The sequence below is a fragment of the Nansenia antarctica genome (genome assembly GCF_963989245.1).
Source record: "Nansenia antarctica genome assembly, chromosome: 2".
In the NCBI taxonomy this organism is placed as follows: Eukaryota; Metazoa; Chordata; class Actinopteri; order Argentiniformes; family Microstomatidae; genus Nansenia; species Nansenia antarctica.
In genome coordinates, this window is record NC_137675.1 from 63,835,534 (window position 1) to 63,855,338 (window position 19,805).

Sequence of the window (19,805 nt, forward strand, 5' to 3'; positions counted from 1 at the left end):
CTTAAAGCAAGTACCTGTAATGGTCACCAAGGTTGTTTTCCAATATATTTTCTTTTCTGTAGCCCAGTTGTTGAAGGCTGTGTCAGTTAGGTGGTGTACAGTACTTGTTCCAAATGTTGTTATAAAATAGCTAAAGTTTCTCATAAAACATATATTTGATGTCAATGAGACTAACCTGGATAAATACATATTGAATACATTGTATGGAATGAATCAACCACTAAAGAAAGTTAAAAGCATTCTCAGCAAATATAGTTTGCTATGACCTGTACTGCTACATGTATATGTCCCTAAATTACACTGCTGGTTCCTAGCATTGATTTTCAGAAGGTGGTTAGACATGACGTCAAGATGGATTAAAAACCTCTTTCAAATTGAGACATAATATAGTTCAACAAAAGGGTGTTGTTTGGTTCTTGTGTCCTCCCAGTGTGGGCAACTCAATACTGGACTGCAGAGGTCTCCTTTTGTGATTGGCCAGATAAGAGGGGCAGTTGACTAACATCCCTCAAACACTTTTAGCAAATGCAGCATGTCCAGGCTACCTCTAATCAGATTACCCAGGGTGCTGTGCAGCTCAATGGCTGCTCATTCATTTGAGGGGATTATGGGAACTCTTATCATCCATGTACAGCCGTGAGGAGTCTCTCTTAGGGGATTTCTTAATATATAGGTGTTCCTAATCTCTATGGGATGATTCATCTCATATTATTCATTTCATCCATCAGGATAATATTATATGAGTATTGGGGGTTATGAATGGGGTGTTAGATGGTATCATGATTAATAACCAATATTCTGCATAGACCCAGCATTCTCTGCTAACCAAAGAAGCATGAATCTGGAGGTAGCCAAACCTGAGGTGAAGTCTGCCAACAAGGGTGCCATCAAAGCCATTAACACTAAGCCTGGCTCTCCACGAAAGGGCCCACCCAAGTTCAAGCAGAGGAACACCCGTCAGTTCAAGAGCAAGCCCCCCAAGAGGGGTGTCATTGGGTACCGTAAATCCTAATAAATTCTATTCTATTGAAAGTAATTCTTTGGGATTATTCAGTGATGGTCATTTCAGACAGTAACTAGGTTACCTATCCAAATATAGATGATATACAGTACTGTGGCTATTTTTTTGTCATTATAAGGAAGTTGTGCTCATTGTTTTCCTCAGATTTGGAGAGGATATTCCCGGTATGGAGGGTCTTGGCTTTGGTAAGTGTCACCACTTTATGGAGCCACAAATAAAGACAATTACAGAATCCTACCTTACAAAGTGAAGTCAAGAGAAGCTATTCTACATTATATCATCTATTACAATTCTCTTTATATTTCCCTCTACAGATATTACAGTCATCTGCCCCTGGGAAGCCTATAGTCATCTGGAGCTGCATGAACTGGCTCAGTACGGTATCATCTAAGTCCTCCATTCATCACCTGAGTTGTCAGCTACAGGATTCTCCATAGTAATTGGAGAATACATCCCATGAAAATGAAACAACAGCAACAATAACTCCAAAAGATCACCAAAAAACGGTCGTTTCTGTGTCAGATAGTTTTATTTGGTGTCCTAAATCCAGTTGACTCATATCTCTGCTATCATGTAGGTCTCCTTGGGTTTTTCTATTTTACATTACTCTCTGCCAAGTACATTCGATGGTTTCAGTAACAAACTCGCCAATACATTTCCCTCTTCAATCTACCATCAGGTCGTCCCATCCCCTTACTACAGTACAGTTTGGATCTTTCTTATCCTTTTTCTATGTTTTGTAAATAGTATTTTGCTCATATTGCCAGTTTAAATGTCCCATGTAAAGGGACTACAGACAATTTGCTAGCTCAGGGACGATCATTTGCTTTCATGACAACTAATATTTGCTCTAGAAATGTCTTGTCATTCCTATCCAGTATACTGCTGTACAGTACCTAGTTATTTCTACCAAATACATTATTGTACAGTATTTTAACTAGGCCTGCAGTATGGACAAGAATGTTTATTTGAATTGATGATAATTCTCCATACATGGATATTGCATACTGTTTTTTGCCTGTGCTCTTTTATACTGTAGATAGATGTAGTATTGTGGAATTTTGAGGAGTTTGCATGTGGAGCAGTAAGTGAGAGCAGCCGTCTGTGATTTTACTGACCACAAATTGCTGGATAATTGAAAGAATGTGTGAGTTTTGCACAATTATCAGCAGCATTCATTGGATTGGCAGGAACTAAATCTCTGAATAAAGGTTGAGAAGTTTTTTTTTAAGTTTGTCTTTTTATTTGAACCCTACTGTTACTTCTACTCCTAATGATGAGAAACATATTGTACACACTCATATTAGAAATTCTATCCCTCAAGGAAAATCGGCCCCATAATTAGAGTGGAAATCAGTCAAAAGAAATTAAAGTGAAATGATGTATGAGACATATTCAGTACTTACGTACTAAATGTAACGCTGTGCTTTGAAGTCATGATCTGACCTGGCACAAAAAGATAAGGTGGGTAGTCAACATTTAGCTTTGTCTAAGGTATGATGTCATATCATAGCACCAGATGTGAGCCACAAAACAACCGGACCAGTGCATAAGTAATGTGGGAGTCATTAAGATTACATTTTGATAAAACATCTGCCTCTGTTGCTATTCTGATGCTGTCCTCTGCATCTCCTTTGGATGCTAGCTCATTGCCCTTTTACCAAGAGGACATGTGAAGGGTTGTGGGAATCAGAGAAAGCAATCCATTCAAGAAGAGAGGTTCCATCGACTACATCAGGTGTCCATCAGAGTGTAGTGATGCATCAGGGTTATCAGCCTGTAACTTTCACTGCTCCAGCTTTACTCCACTGGATACTGTCCAGCAGTCGTGTGGTGAGGAAGAGAACCAAGACCTGTACCCCCAGGAGAACAGCGGCTACTGCCCCTATGAACCCTGTATGCTGCTCCACCCAGCGGGACATGCCCCCCAGGCAGCCCCCCAAGAAGACCACGCTCTGGGCAGAGAACTCGCTCAGCTGCTGGGCCCCTACACCACACTGGGAGTTCCACACTGTGCCGTTCTCCAGGGGGTCCACACAGCAGGTAGCAGGGACACCACAGGCCAGGACCCCTGGGGCCGAGCAGTTGTAGTACCTGTGGGAGACAGGGGACAAGAGAACATGTGGTTCTACTCTTGTAATAATAGTAAGCGTTCTTATGTTGTTACGTTACATAATATGTGCTTTTGTTGAGGTCAAAGCTGTGTACTACAGTATATCTGATACATTATTATTATTGAAGGAGAGCCTGTAGTGTCGGAAGTGCCATCCAATGTTTGAGAGGAATTCATTGATCCTTGCAATATTAACAAGTGTACAGTAAACATGTTGTCCCCTACGAATTATGTAAATGCCCCTCCATAAAAGGATGGAGAAACCTGTGAATTTATTCATAAACGTTTTACTAAGACACTCTGAGTTTTACAGTGCTGTGTCCCCATTGTGCACAGGGAGGGGCTTTCCTCTTGATGCATTCAACCTTCTGTGATTGAAGAGAAGTATAGTGTGGGTGCCATTATGCTAGTATTGTACTATTGAATTGGTTAGTCTATAGGCCTACTGCATTAGGCTACACTCCTTAAGCTGCATTCATAGCCAGACTGAAAGGTTACCGGAACATTCAACATAGTCTCAAATTATTTTTGTGGGGGATCATTTCTGCAGACCAAACAAATGATGTGCATATGTTGCATATCTGCCAATCAGTGTAATTTAGTAAATACCGCATACAGTATGTATGGCAAGACGCATCATTCACCCAAAGTTATTAACAATTGTCCCAGTGGTTTCAGAGATATAACGTGTGACATTTGTGACAACATGTTTATTGTATAATAGTTTTGTATTTGTAATCTACTTTATGTATTTGAAAGATGCACATATGCCTGGATTTGACGGTATATGCCTAGATTTTACTCTATACAATCTGTGTTTTAAAACGTTGTATTGTATATATTTGTCTTGCAGGCTACTTTTGTATAACCTGTACATTGTGACCTTCAGGTAAAATTCACTATAAATTAAAATAAAATTAAATGTACATGTATAGACTATTGCAGTGTAGGCCTAATCCTAACTTTTATCTTGGTATCATTATGAAGTTGATATAGGCCTATACAGAATTTAGAATGTTCTGCAATAATATGCAGCGTTCTTCAACCTTTAGTTCAGTCAGTGGCAAAATGAACCAAGAGACGCAACCTGCATAAACACACGTACAACCATGTAATCTCCATCAACAAACATTGGCAGTAGAATGGGTCATACTGAAGAGCTCAGTGACTTTCAACGTTGCAATGTCATAGGATGCCACCTTTCCAACAAGTCAGTTCATAATGTCTTCCCCGCTAGAGCTTCCTGAGTCAACTGTACCTGTTATTGTGAAGTGGAAACATCTAGGAGCAACAACAGCTCAGCCACAAACCTCACATGCTCACAGAACAGGACTTCCGAGAACTGAACAGCATAACGAGTAAAAATTGTCTGTCCTCGGTTGCAAGACTAACTACTGACTTCCAAACTGCCCAGGAAGCAACTTCAGCACAAGAACTTGCTTCATGAACCCATGGCCGAGCAGCTCCACACAAGCCTATCGTCATGTGTAATTCCAAGCGTCGGCTGGAGCGGTGTAAAGCACACTGCCATTGGACTCTGGAGCAGTGGAAACGTGTTGGAGTGATGAATCACGCTTCACTATCTGGCAGTCTGACGGACAAATCTGGGTTTAGCGGGTGCCAGGAGAATGCTACCTGCCCCCAATGCACAGTGTCATAGTGTCAACTGTAAAGTTTAGTGGAGGAGGAATAATGGTCTGGGGCTGTTTTTCATGCTTTGGGCTCGGCCCCTTATTTCCAGTTAAGGGAAATCTTAATGCTACAGTATACATTGACATTCTACAGAATTGTATGCTTCCAACTTTGTGGCAACAGTTTGGGCAAGGCCCTTCCTGTTGGTGGTGATGTGGCTGAAGAAAGAGTGAAACTGAGCCAGGAAAAAGAGAAGGTAGAGCAGGAGGTAGAGGTTAGCCGGCTAGCAATCGGAAGGTCGCTGGTTCGATCCCTGCCTCAGGAGGGAGCTTGCATGTGCCCTGGAGAAAGGCACTTAACCCCTAATTGCTCCAGGGGTGGCTAATATGGCTGACCCTGTGCCTAGACCCTGTGCCTAGAGCAAAAATACCAAACTCCAACAATTGACTGACAAGTTGATTGCACGGCAATAAATCAGTAAAGAAAATAAGAGGGAGACCTCAAAGGAGATACTTAGTCTGGTGCCCCATGACTATTTTTGTACAACATGTATTAGATTGGATAAACTCTATATTGATTTAATTTGACCATCCCACGCACGACCTCACTTTTGCTTTGTGTTTCTTTTTTCTTTTCATACTATTGTGTTATGTTTGTAAGGAAGCTCTATCTGTTTGAGAGTTTCTTATACAGTATATAAAGTGAAAATGTTCATGAATTTTAAAAAAAAGTTACAAAACAAGGAGATACTTAGAAGGAAGAGAGACAGAGAAGGAAGATGCAGAATTGTATAAGATAAGGAAGGAGAGGGTGAAAATACCAAAAGAGGTGGGCAGGATGTGGAAAGGATGAGAAACAGATGGAGGCAGTCAAGAGGAGGCAAACCCTGGTGATGGTGGCTGAAGAAATAGTGAAATAGAGCTGTAAAAAGAGAAACTTGAGCAGAAGAGGGAGCAACTATCACCTATAGATGATAGGTAATTGCTAGGTTTACTATAGCAAACATGTATACTGTGCATATAAGATAGTTCATCAAAGTTCAAATTCAATACATTAAATGAACATCAGATTCATTTGTTCTCAGCTGAGAAATGGCTAGGCTCCCTTTCTCTAGCACTGTGATGACTGTGTCTGGTATTCATTCTTATAGGAAGTCTTACAGATAGAAGCAGAGAACAGCAATCAAACATTATGCCTTTGATGTACAGTTGATTCACTTACTTTAGAAGAATGTAGCTACTTAGTGTAAGTCGCTCTGGATAAGAGCTTCTAAGTGCTAAATGACTGAAATGTAGGCCTAAAAGTGTAGGCTACAGTAAACTGTCCCCCACGAATGACGTTGCATGGGTTTTCGAGAACCCTGAGAATTAATCAAGACGTTTATTTAAAAATGTGTTGTTGCGTCCCAGTGGCACACAAGGAGGGCTTCCACCTTCTGTGATTAAAGAGAAAAATAATCTGGGCGCCAGATAGTAGTACAGTAGTAGTACAGTAGGCTACTAACTCTGTATTGTTATAAAACGTTTTTTTATGATAAATTGGCGTCTATTTTGCAGCATCTCTTAAACTAAGCTTGCAGTAAGTCACCAGAATGTGCTATAGCTCATCATACAGCTTAGTTGTATACCATTCCAATTTGTATATTGTATAACAAATGCTTTAGTGTGTATAACACACATTAGCACACGAGTCAATAGGCACATAATCACATGATACGCACATGTTGATCTCCCAGTCACGGTAGTTGTCCGCCCCGCAGCACTGCAGGCCCGTCTGGATCTCATCTGTGATAAACCTCAGGTCCAGGTCGTCCTGGTAATGAACCATGGCCGCCAGCATGCCTGAACGTAGGTAGCCCTCTATCTCGCCCTGCAGACTGTAGGCCACGATGGCAGCCAGGACCTGGGCCGCCACCAGCACCAACACGGCTGCAGAGAAGATCCGCAGCAGGCAGCAGTTCTCTCTCAGTGCTCCCACGCAGCCCGACAGGCAGAGCACAGACAACACAAAGCCCAGTGTCACAAACAGCAGCATGGGGTCTGTACCGATGTGGCCAATCTTCTCCTGGGCAAAGGACTCCTTGTTGATGAGGCCCCACAGGCCCAGGGCCAGGACCACAAGACCCAGCACAGTAAATAGCAGGTTGCTCAAGAACAGGAGGTACTTCAGTAGGTAGTCAGTCAGGGAGTAATACCGATGTGGTCTGGGTTCCCCGGTTCTCCTAGAGGACCAGTTATCCTGGTTCTGTCCATCACTTGATCCCAGATGTGACGCTTGCTCATCCGTGCTGTCCCCAGTCCCCACATGCACAGCTGCTTCAGCCCCCTCTTTATTTCTGTTTGCCTTCAGATAGAAGCAGAGAACAGCCATCAAACATCATGCCCTGAGGTTTCCTGACTTTCCCTAACATGACTGAACATATCATGCACCTGGAAATCCTACAGTAAATGTATACACACACAGTAAAACATGTAATAGTAAACATGCTTTCTATCACTGTACCTTTGGTATGAGTGGGCTGGTCTCAGTCTGTGTAGTGTCCCTCCTGGACCAGGGGAAAGTAATCCCCTTTATTACTTGTAATATCCTCATATTCCCAAAAGCTGGGAGAGGAGTCTCCCTTTTCTCTAAACTGGTCAGAATGATCAACTCTGGGACAGAGAGAAGAAAGTACAGTATGGGGAAGGGAGTGAGTGAACGGGAGGACGTTGTGGGAGCCGTACAGCCGTGTGCTCTGGGCTACAAGGCTTGGGATTCCAGCATCATGTGAGAGTCACAGTGGAGAGATTAAGAGGTCGTCAGAGAACGCCTCAGTGAGTGTTCCAGGGAGAAGAGAGAGGCTTACAGAACTGACCCTGCTCAGATCACATGAGCCATGTGATGAAGTTGTGAAATGACGTCATGCTTGAATCAGAGTTCGGTCGTTGATGTTTGCTATTTGCTGGCAGAGGCAGTTATCTGTAAATTAAATTGAATCAAATAAAAATCTAGAAAAAATGATCTGGAAGGTACTTCTACCCAATGCGGGGATAGCTATCTTTGGAGTGCCCGAGTCTGTTGAGCCCTTCACATCAAAACAGCTAGGTATCATTGCATTCACCTCTCTTCTGGCTCGCAGGAGAATTTTTATCTTTTGGAAATCTCCTGCATCCCCCTCATCAGCATCTCTCCTAGAGGATGATGTCGTTCCTTAGATTAGAAAAGATTCAATTCACCATTAGAGGATCAGTCCAGAAGTTGTACTTTACCTGGCAGCCTCTCTTATCTTACTTTGAGCGTTTAACAGTGCTCCCCCCTGATTGAGGCCATTTGATCTGTATTTGATGTGTTTGGATGCTGTGTAGACATGTTTAGGTACATTGGTTTAATATATTTTTTGTATGTATGTAACTTGTTATTATGTGTGACTGTTAAGTGAATAAGTATCATTTGAATACAGTATAAGATGACTGAATGCATCCCTTGTGGATGTCTGTTCAGAGCTATGGGGACATTCGATATAGCCTAATGGTTGTTTATTTATTTTATTTTATTTAACCCCTGTCATTTATATATACATATATATTTTTAAATTATTATTTATTTTCCATTGGCAATAGGTGTTTGGTTGATGGGTGGGGGGCTGGGTGGATACATAGGGAAACATCTAAAATAGAAGGACCTTCATTCCTTATTTGTGTACCCATAAGTGTTGTACTGTGTTCTACTTCCTTCTAATAAAAATATTGTTTAAAAAAAGAAATGAAGTTGCCATTTTACTATACGGTTGTATGGTCAAGGCTATGGTTCTAATCAAAATAGTCTGTCTCTGAAATATAGAAGAATCTCCTGGCAACTACAAACTAGACTCTCTAACTGAGACCAGTGTGCCATGAGCGTCTGGGTCAAGTTCAATACGCCAGTAAATCTTTAGCACCTGTGCATTTGGCATCTCCTCCAAAACTCATAAAACTCTATAGGCAGAAAACTGGACTCAGTCCGACAGACACCTTCTCGGAGGAACAGGAGTTCTGGAGACGTTATCCTAGCTTATATAATCAACACAATGTATCTGTTCCGACACCACATAATCCTTGGATTTCCTGGCTTTCATCAGATGAAGACTGATGACTTTAAGTGCAGGGACAGAATAGTTAGAATAGTTGTGACCACATTGGTAGCCCTCAGAGGGCAGCAAAGACATCAAAGGCATTATTGTACCTAGCACCCACAGCTCAGTGTATTCTGTTCTGATTCTGTTTCAACTATCAGTCACTGACCACAGTCATCATCACTGGTACACTCCCTCAACACAGTGGGCTGGCCAGTGTGCACTGTCAATTCTACAGTCCAAAGCCAGTTCTCAATACATGTAGACCTACAGGTATGTCATATAGCATGATTCTAATGATGGGAGTACCTCCCATTGGAAAATGAGCTATACATCGCTATTAAAGTTTATCTAGAGCATAATAGTCTCTTCCACAACTGTAAGATTGTGCTGCAGCTCACCCTTGACAGCTGCTCATCCATCACTGTAGGGCCAGCAGCATCCAGGGACAGGCTGACAGTTTGGCTGCTCATCCATCACTGTAGGGCCAGCAGCATCCAGGGACAGGCTGACAGTTTGGCCTTGTGGGTAGTTGGGAGTCCAGGTGCTCATCCATCACTGTAGGGCCAGCAGCATCCAGGGACAGGCTGACAGTTTGGCCTTGTGGGTAGTTGGGAGTCCAGGTGCTCATCCATCACTGTAGGGCCAGCAGCATCCAGGGACAGGCTGACAGTTTGGCCTTGTGGGTAGTTGGGAGTCCAGGTGCTCATCCATCACTGTAGGGCCAGCAGCATCCAGGGACAGGCTGACAGTTTGGCCTTGTGGGTAGTTGGGAGTCCAGGTGCTCATCCATCACTGTAGGGCCAGCAGCATCCAGGGACAGGCTGACAGTTTGGCCTTGTGGGTAGTTGGGAGTCCAGGTGCTCATCCATCACTGTAGGGCCAGCAGCATCCAGGGACAGGCTGACAGTTTGGCCTTGTGGGTAGTTGGGAGTCCAGGTGCTCATCCATCACTGTAGGGCCAGCAGCATCCAGGGACAGGCTGACAGTTTGGCCTTGTGGGTAGTTGGGAGTCCAGGTGCTCATGCTGTGTTTAGGGTCCCCTACTCTCAGCTTCTCGATTTAGCTTGGCTCTTCCTCTTGGTATGGATCTTCCCTGGTAGAAGAGCTAAGCACAGTTGGTGTCCTGAGTATGGAATATGCAGATTTTTTCCAGCTTCTTTGACATGTTTTAGCTAACTGAACCCCTTACCTGCCAATGCCAGTCTCTCAGATCCCACACCACACAGTAGTGGAACGAACTCTCAAAGGAGCAAGTTGTTCACCATTTGAACCCTTAATTAGTCTTTAAGACTGCCGGCACTAATAAAAACACTATTCTGGTTTATTTCCAAACCTATATAGCAGACAAATGTGTGCAGTATACTGTATGAACAAAATGTGTCCACCCCAATGGCATAAGAGGCAAAACAGCTCTCAAATTGGTATTGATGTCTGAATTATAAATTCCTTCAAAAATACAAGACAATACAATTGTGTGGTATACACTCAATGAAGGTGACTATTACTATTCATAACAATCGATGTATCACATGTAACATTTATATTGAACTACACAAGGCGTTTATTGTTCCTTTCCAATGTGGCTACATACAGTAAACAATCTATGCTGATGTTTGTTGCAGCAGCTGAATGGGAATGTTAAATAGTTTATCACCTCTCAACAGAATGAGAAAAGCATCTGACTCCAGAAGGCAACTCATTTCTGCAGTCTAGGGCATAAACAACTTCATTCTTTTACAGTTAGAGAGCTGTTGAGAAGCTGTCCAGGCTTGTTAATAGTTTTCTATTACCAGCTCCCGCAAGGCTACTCACTCTGTCATCATTTTAGCTGAAGCCCACATCCATACTTACAATTCTCATTGGTCTACTCCAGGCTAAGCCTATTCAACTATACTTGAAGACTTCAAGGGTTCTAAAACATACACATACACACGCACACACACACACACACACACACACATTTTATATGCTTTATTTATGTCCACATAAATTGTACAATATCTAAAGGACATAAATACTATCAGTGCATTTTGACATTATGGAAACAGTCAGTTATAGTAGTGCTGAGCCAACAACCAGTTATGCCTATTCACACACACACACACACGCACGCACGCACGCACGCACGCACGCACGCACGCACGCACGCACGCACGCACGCACGCACGCACGCACGCACGCACGCACGCACACACACACACACACACACACACACACACACACACACACACACACACACACACACACTGTTAATCATCAGAGATCAGACTGGGGAATCAACCTGCTGGTAATTAGTTCACCTGCTCTATATCTCCGGAGGAGTGTGAGGAGGAAGATCTCTGTGTAGGAGTTCAGGCTTATGGAAAATCCTCCACATCATCATAATTCAAGGGCGCTTTTTTTTATGTGTGTGATTGTTTCTCTCTGGTTCTACTCCTCCTCTCAATATAATGTTTCTGAACCAGTTTTTTACCCTCTTCTCTACAGCCTTTCATTGTTTACAAGAATTGGTTTTATCCCTACCTGTCCCTACCTCTTTACCTGTGGCACAGTCAATCCAGGCTAAAACACAAACTGTCCCAAACTATCATTTTGATTATGGATTTGGTTGCAGCTTGAAAACACACACATCGTAAGGACTCCCTGACAGTTTCACTCACTCAGTGCTGTGAAAACATTCACCGCAGCCACATGTCTCCCCAAAATGGAAGCAGTTATAATGTCAATGAGGTTAGGTTACAACTGGTCTGTTTTTTTGTTGGTCACCAGGCATTGTTCCGACAGGCACATGGTGCTAGCTGGAGGAACAGACTCCCTACTGCATGTCTTCTGTTGGGCCCCAAGAGTTGGAGTGTGGAGGATATTTTCCAGAGTAAAAATCCATTTTCATAGGTCTGATATAGCTATCATCCAGACTGAGATGTCTTGCTGTATGTCAACAAACGGCAGCAGGAGAGAAAGGTAGTGACAGTAAGGTGAAAAACAGAGAGAGAGAGAAAGAAAGAGAGGGTCAGATTACCCCCTCACTGGCACCTAAGGTCCTGTGCTGTCATTCTTTCCTCAGGCCTGTGCTGGCCTTGCCCCAGACCTCTGGAAGGAATTAGTTTACTGCTTATGATCAAGCTGGCGATGAGGCAGGCCAGAGCCTTGGACTGGAGCTGTGGATAAGGCTGGAGGTGGTAATGGGGCTGGGACCGGGGCTGGGGATGAGGCTGGAGATGGTAATGGGGCTGGGACCGGGGCTGGAGATGAGGCTGGAGATGGTGATAGCAATGGGGCTGGGGATGGAGAGGGGGATGGGGGAGGATGGGGATAGGGGTGGGGAAATGGTTTGAGTATGATCACATTTGCTTACACACATCACTCACTTGAATGGAATACACATCTACTCGGTCCTCGGCCAGCATCTGTTTCTATTCCCTAACAGAATACACTACTGTTGGATATCACAGCAGTCCGGACACAAGCAACATGTGCATCTCCCATAACAGTGTGGGGCCAGTGTTTGGGTAGAACTGTGTATCTTGTCTTCCTCTAGTCTCACTAAGTCAGACTCTCCTGTGTTCGGAGATTAGTTTTTATTCTAGCTTGTTATGTCTATGAGGGAAGGAGGATTAAGGGCACAGTCATCATCACTCATGCATCTCTCTCTCTCTCTCTCTCTCTCTCTCTCTCTCTCTCTCTCTCTCTCTCTCTCTCTCACTTACACTCCAAGCATTCTAAAAATTACAATATAAGCCAGTAATTGAAATAAGCTGCATAAAATTGGACATGTGGCTGTGGCTCAGGAGGTAGAGCCAGCGTCTAATGATCGTAAGGTAGGCGGTTCAGTAGTTCGATCCCCACGTGTCGAGGTGTCCTTGGGCAAGACACTGAACCCCAAATTGCTCCCAATGAGTGGGCCGGCGCCTTGCATGGTAACTTGCTGCCATTGGTGTGTGAATGAGAGGCCATTGTAAAGCGTTTTGGAATAAGGTGCTATATAAGTGCAATCCATTTACATGTTCATGTCTCCTGGTAATGTGTTCCACAATTTAGAAGCATGCACAGAGAAAGCTTTTGGTCTTTTGCGTATACTTGGAATGTTAATGTCAATCTTTTTTGTGAGGAACCAATAAAATAATTGGATATCACAGTTTAAACAATGAACGTCTTAAAATAATTTATATACTACAGTCAGCCAATGTGAAGAGGCCAAAACAGATAAGATAAGAAATATAAATGTGACCTTTTCACTTCTGTTCTAATGTCAAACTTGTCAAACTTCTGTTCTAATGTCAAACTGTTGGAAGGATGTCACACTTGGGTAGACATCAGTAATGCTCAATGATGTCTCCTTTGAGCACAGGCCTGAGGAAAGAATGACAGCTCAGCTCCATTCTATTTTACTGTACTTGTGTGTTATTTATCATACAGTATACGCAGCTCCCAGTCTGAGCAGTGTTTGGCTGGTAATACTCATGTGCTCTCTGCACTCTCTGCATGTTTGCATCATGTACCCTGGGTCTTGTTATTCTACTGTGGAGGCTGATTGGGTCATTGTTTCCAAACCTTCCTGAGCCTCTATGCTGGTTTGCAGACTGCGTCAGACTGCATAACAAAGATTTACAACTGTGTAAATTGGAGATGACTATTGCACAACACAAGTCACAGTACTCCTTCCTTTGTAACCAAAGTAATTGCTCTCAGAAAATGATGGGAATTGGCAAATGTTTTGTCCTGCCTGCTATTTCAATATTAGAGAAAATGTGTTTCACTGATAAATTCTATTTTTTATTGAGACTCTGTAAGGAACAAACCTTATACGTTCCAGTCAGTCCTTTGGTCCCCATGCCAACAGAGATACTGACAATGCTGAGGGGTCCAACTCCTCTATCCCGGGAGCTCACAGTCTGTGTCATCATCTTGTAAATCATCAGTGGGCTATAAATTCAGGAGGTGTAGTTTGCTAGAAACATGTTTTTTAAGACAGTAAAAAAACACTAGCACTCTCAGAGTCTAGATTTTGGAGTAAAAAAAAGGTTCCCATAATGTATTTGCTTGCAAGTGTAATAACTTTTAATAGGTGCAACCTATTTCGGTCAGAGACCCTCAAGAAGTCAAGATTTGAATCACAGATGATGGCAGACTGTTTACTCCTCTAATGTTTTCATAGTAACGCAACACTAATTATATCCACAAAAAGGCAATGTCCACAAGGGACTTGGACATTCTCTGAGCATGTCCTCACAGTTGGTCAGACCACAACATGCTGGGGTCAGAGCCACAGAGAGTTTTCGTAGTCCCACAGGAGGCCTACATCTCTTGTCATTACTCCATGATGGCTCTGCAAGGATCTACTTAGCCATCTATGGACTGCTGGCTTAGACCCTGGGCTGGCCATAGGCCCTCCTCTCCCCTATCCACACAGAGGGAACAGACCATTGTTTTTCTGAGAGAGTCATATTTGGATCAGTGCAATGGTTGTGTCAATTTCATTACGTCTAATTGTGACTGCCAAATTTATCACATAATACCACTGGTAGTAAACAAGACTTGTGTTTCTGTGTTACTCAATGTTGAATAGTGACTACACCTCTCAATGGCTCTCTTTTAAATCTAACATCTAGAACAGCAGGTGATGTAATGACTATTGACAATTTAGACAACGCACCAAGTGGACAATAGTTTTCTTCTGTACAGATGAGTCAATTGTGGCCAAATGGTTGATCCTAGAGTTTCATTACACATGAAATGTATTTTCATTTCTCCATCACATGATTTTGACTAAGACCAAGCTTTTACAAGCTGTTGGTGCGTGTATGTGGCTCCTTGGTCATGGGACTGCTGGGTCCAGGTCTGCAGCATTGATCTGATCCGACACTCGGAGGGACTGCTGTTGGCTGGGCCCGTCAAAGCCCAGATGCTGCACAGACGATTACACTAGGCAGTAGGAATGCTGTGCTGGAGCTTGGAGCGATTGCTGCTACATCAAACACCTCCACTGGATCTAAGCCCTGGCCTGGTCCTGGGGGAATGCATGATGGTACAGTTGCTCTAAGCCACCCCCCATGAGGAACCCATGTGGAGGATAGATAAGGGATTATTACTTGGCATGGCTGTATGGATCATCTGTCATTGTATAGGATGCACAAATAGGCAGGGCTTCATGTGGTCAGGGATTTCACAATTCATACTTCAAATGAATGGCGCAGTCTTTGGAGGAGACATTTTATTGCAAAAGGCCTCCAAAGTATTTATGAGTGTGTTTACTGTATGTGTGTGTTTAGGCGTGTGTGTGGGGTTGTGTGTGTGTGTGTGTGTGTGTGTGTGTGTGTTTGTGTACAATGAACCGTGGAGAGTGATCTCCTCATTAAAGGGGGCGGGAGCAGGTGGGGGATGGCTTAGCAGTTTAGGGAGACACTTATAAGAACGCTGCCCTGGCCTTGTTCATCCAGTGCCTCAGTGATACAGGATTACTGTTTTTCTGCTGCTTTAAGGAGGAACAGCCCATAGATCAGCCTCACAATCAGGTAGAGTATTTACCATGCACCAACAACCACTGGGTAGCAAAGATGATTTATTATTATAGAAATTAATTGAATGATGTATTAAATCGATTAAATCGATTAAATCGATTTTGAAAATAAATGATGGTAAATAATCTAGCAACCTGGCACAGTATATGAAATTGGCTGATATATATTATACAGTAGGCCTAATTTACACTGCTATGCATATCATCGATGAGGGCTAATTTTGCATAGTGTTGTATTTGTTTCAAACTAAAAGCCGACAGTTCAACAAATCACATATTGCTAGTGTTGGGTGATTTAAAACTCAATGAAAACCTTCCCTTGTTATTGGATTGCAATGAAAACAGACTAATTATCCACAGACCGACTTCCAGTCGTATCTATTCATAGTAAAATGATAACCATTTCAGCATGTATACATTTTAATAGTGTGAATATGCTCGGCACATGTGTTCACAGAGGTTCTGTCCTTTGACAGACAGTTTGAATTCCATCCTTTTTCTTGTAGGCTTGTCTCTTTACCATAGTGGTGTGGTTGATGTCATTGTGCTGTTGTTGTTTTGATGAGGAAGATGAGGATGAGGAGGGCCCTGACCCTGCTGTCTATGCTGTCTCTATGTGGAGCTCAGAAGTGGAGAAAGGAGACATCTGAATTGGACCACAAAGATACAGGATGTGAGTGAGTAGCTTGCATTAGTGACAATATTCATTTGTTTGTGCTTTCACCTCTTCAAAGTAAAACATATCTATGAACCTTTTATATTACTTGAATCAATGTTCTGCCACAACAGAGTCTGTGATATTACATCTAACAAGTGTGTACTGTGCATCAATTGATGATGTAGCATGATGAATTAATAACTGTGTACACACACACGCCCCCCCCCCCCACACACACACACGCCTTAACACACACATACAGTAAACACATTCATAAATACTTTGGAGGTCTGTTACAATAAAATGTCATCCCTAAAGACTGCGCCATTCATTTAAAGTATGAATTGTGAAATCCCTGACCACATGAAGCCCTGCCTCTTTGTGCATCCTATACATCCTGTTCTTCATCTGAATCTGATGTGATGATTGATCACAAGCCAGTTAGCACACAATTCATTAATTAAGTATTGAATGAATTCATTGTGTGCTAACTAGCTTGTGATCAAATATCATCACATCAGATTCAGATGATGAATCATACTGTAAGCTGTTGTACAGGATGTCTTACCAGATGTCTTACCAACATAACTCTTCCATAGACAATACAGACACCAAGAGCTGCTCTAACCTGACCCAGGTGCTGGACAACTGGAAGTATGCCATCATGACCCAGGTGAAGGACCTGCTAGTCCACGACCCCACCTCTGTCCTGCCTGAATATGGCAGGTAGGAAACACTGTCAGCAAGAAAGAGGGTTCCTCATCTGCTGTGTATAAACGTAGTCTCTGTGAATGCATGGGAGAAATAACTAGTTAGAAAAAATGGAAGAGAATTTTTTTTATATACTATATATTCATTCAAACTTTTTGCTCATAGCTTGACTGTTCGCCAGTCCAGTGACCAATTTGATCGATGACTATAGCGAAATATGCACGAGACGCTTTGTTGGTGTAGTGATGACCTCACTTTGGAGAGACAGAGCTCCAAAAGAGCTGTTGCACCTGGCTCAGTGAACGTGGAGAGGTGTGGCCCCTGGTCACTAGCAGTGACTATCATTGACCCATTCCTGGAAACACTGGGTTCTGAGCCGTAACAGCCAACAATACACACGTGTATAAGCAAGTTTTCCCTAAGCACTCTCCAATAACAAGTCTGGATGGCCTGAGCGCTCAATGATCCTGCTTAATGTGGTCCAGGAAACTTCTCATTGATGTTCAATAATGTTTTGTGTCTGTTTTCCTGATGTTTCCTGAAGATTACATAATGACATCATAATATATTATTATTATTATAGTGTGAACTTACTCATGTTGTCCAGAGGACTGAGGCTGGGATTCCCCAATGGCACTGATGTGTAGATGTCATGATGCTGTAATTGGATACATTGTCATTCTTTTACCAGAGCAAAGGCATAAAGTCTGTTGTGTCCTGACTGTTCCCTCCATTCTAGTAATCTTCTCTATTCCCTCTCTGTCATTCCTCTTTGCTGTTCTGGGGCTCTAAAGAATCCAGCCTCTGTCTGATGCTGTGAGAGACCTCTACAAGCAGTTCAACTCTCTGAAAGACGAGCTGGGGACACTCTCCAATAAGTTCAACAGGGTGGAGGCCTTCGTAGATGACCTCCAGGCTGGCAAACTCCCCCCTCCTCCAGTGTGGACTGCCCCTCGCCGCCCCATACGGAAGGTCTCCTCCAGCCCCAGGCTACCTCTGAGGGCGCCACTCGGGGCACAGATGAGGGCACCAGACAGGGGCATGAGTACAGGGCAGCGGTCCACAAGAACAAGGGGAAGGAGAGTGCCCAAGCCTTAGAGGTTATTCTAGTATCTTATATCTACTGTATACTCCTTTAGAACAAGCATGGACTATCAAAAGCAAGAACTGACATTGGGGCAAATACTGTATGTTGTGGGAGGGTAGAGGTTCTGAAGGGCCATGAGACACAAGGTGGCAGCATACACCCATATATACAGTAAATGAATACCAGTATCACACTTCTCTGGTTCTATGCTCTCATAAATGTATGGTGACAATAAAACTTCCCTGCAAATTCTAAGTTTATGATCCGGTACTATGAAATATGGTAATGAAATAACTAGTGTTGTTCCGATACCATTTTTTGATCCCGATACCGATACCGATACCTGACCGTGCAGTACTTGCCGATACCGAGTACCGATCCGATACCACGGCGTTTGAAAAAACAAAACAAAAAAACATGTTTTTTGAGCCACATACTCACCTCGATGTAAAATTATTGCTAACACTTAGTCTGGCACTGCTCAAAACCTTTGTAAAACTCGTAAAGTTTTTGTAAAACTTAAGTAAAAAAAAAAAAAAAAAACGTTTTTGTAAAGTACTCGCCGATACCGATACCAGCATTTTTGTGCGTATCGGTGGCCATGCCGATACTAGTATCGGTATCGGAACAACACTAGAAATAACATAATGACATGGGCTACTGCATCAAATAGGCTTGAGTAGACTGTAATCATGTCTTTCCTTTTCAAATCAATTTTGAAAGTTAGATTTTTGTCCTTTTGAAAGATTTGGCTGATTATTACAATATATGAGTTTTTGTAACTGTACGTCTACTTTTAACAGGTTATGAGAACGTGAGGCTCTACACTTAATTGCTTTTATGAATCCACTGCTATGCCATCTCTGGCTGCTCAGAATTGATATGATTGTATATCAAAATACACAAATATTGTCAAAAATAATGTTCTTTATTAAATCTCTGCACAATACAGTTTATTGCAAATCTGAAACGATTCCTCTGATGTCAATTTGCAATGGAACACAAGCAGGTCTAGTGTAACACCAATCATTTGTCATATAGAGGTCTCAGTAATTTTCTTTGTCACATAATGTTGATAACAGTATGGACTAACATGTAAGAAAATAAATATTCATACTTTTATATCATGAATACTATTCACTGCTGCACTCAGACTTCTTGACCTCCTTCTCTGAGGACTTTGACCCCACAGACACTTTGCATGAGTAGACATGGTCCTTATTCCATTCAGACGTCTGGATGGTCAGGTAGCTATTGATTTGGAATGTCTTGTCGGGTTGCGGCACCGCAGTGGTCGTAGAGATGCCAGCGGGTGACTGGATTCCCATTGGCTGAGTGTGAGGAGAGGAGAGGCTGCAGGACCCACCTAAAAGGACATAGCCAGGGGGGAGGAGAGGGAGGGACCCTGCAGTTAACCTATCACCATTTACTAATGTTGATTGACATACTGTATGAGGCTCAGATATAGATCCACAGAATTCATTATCATTATATGGGTTGCTCTTTACAGTGCTTTGGACTCTTATTTCCTCTGAATTATCAGAACTCCTAATTGAAGGATAAGAAACCAATTGAAGCATCTTCCACTGTCATCCTACCTTAAGCAATTCACAAAGTTGAATACCCTACCTATTTGAAACTGCAACTGTGCAACACTAAAACTGTACTAGAGTGGTAGAGGAACTATAGAATTATGAGTAATTCAGTCTTAGTCAACTCCTCTGGCCACCTGCAGATCTATCTACTCTGACTGGGGCAGCAACCCACAGTTCTGAGAGTAGAGGAGTTAACCTCTTCATTTACATGGAGTTATAAATAAGAAGTTGAGGGCCAGCAGATGTGTCCTGGGGGGAGGGGGCGAGGGGGGGAGGCAGGAAGGGAGGAAGAGGTTTTAATTACGCATCACTGACCCGCAACTCAGTATTAGAGCTACAACGTGTCTCCTGTGTCTGACTCTGATATCTTGAGATAGT

The 19,805-nt window shown here is 42.8% G+C and overlaps 2 protein-coding genes across 2 annotated transcripts; one reads left to right on the forward strand and one right to left on the reverse strand.

Moving 5' to 3' along the window:
- Positions 1 to 835: 835 nt before the first annotated feature.
- On the forward strand, positions 836 to 1,412 carry LOC308150924 (retinal rod rhodopsin-sensitive cGMP 3',5'-cyclic phosphodiesterase subunit gamma-like; the record flags this gene model as incomplete). Its single annotated transcript, XM_080523715.1, has 3 exons — positions 836 to 996; positions 1,166 to 1,206; positions 1,336 to 1,412. The coding sequence occupies 3 exons, from the start codon at positions 836 to 838 to the stop codon at positions 1,410 to 1,412; spliced, it is 279 nt and encodes a 92-aa protein (XP_080379841.1).
- Positions 1,413 to 2,793: 1,381 nt separating this feature from the next.
- tspan10 (tetraspanin 10) lies at positions 2,794 to 7,136 on the reverse strand (the record flags this gene model as incomplete). The annotated part of the gene is made up of 2 exons (XM_080523261.1): positions 2,794 to 3,115; positions 6,487 to 7,136. The coding sequence occupies 2 exons, from the start codon at positions 7,134 to 7,136 to the stop codon at positions 2,794 to 2,796; spliced, it is 972 nt and encodes a 323-aa protein (XP_080379387.1).
- Positions 7,137 to 19,805: the final 12,669 nt, after the last annotated feature.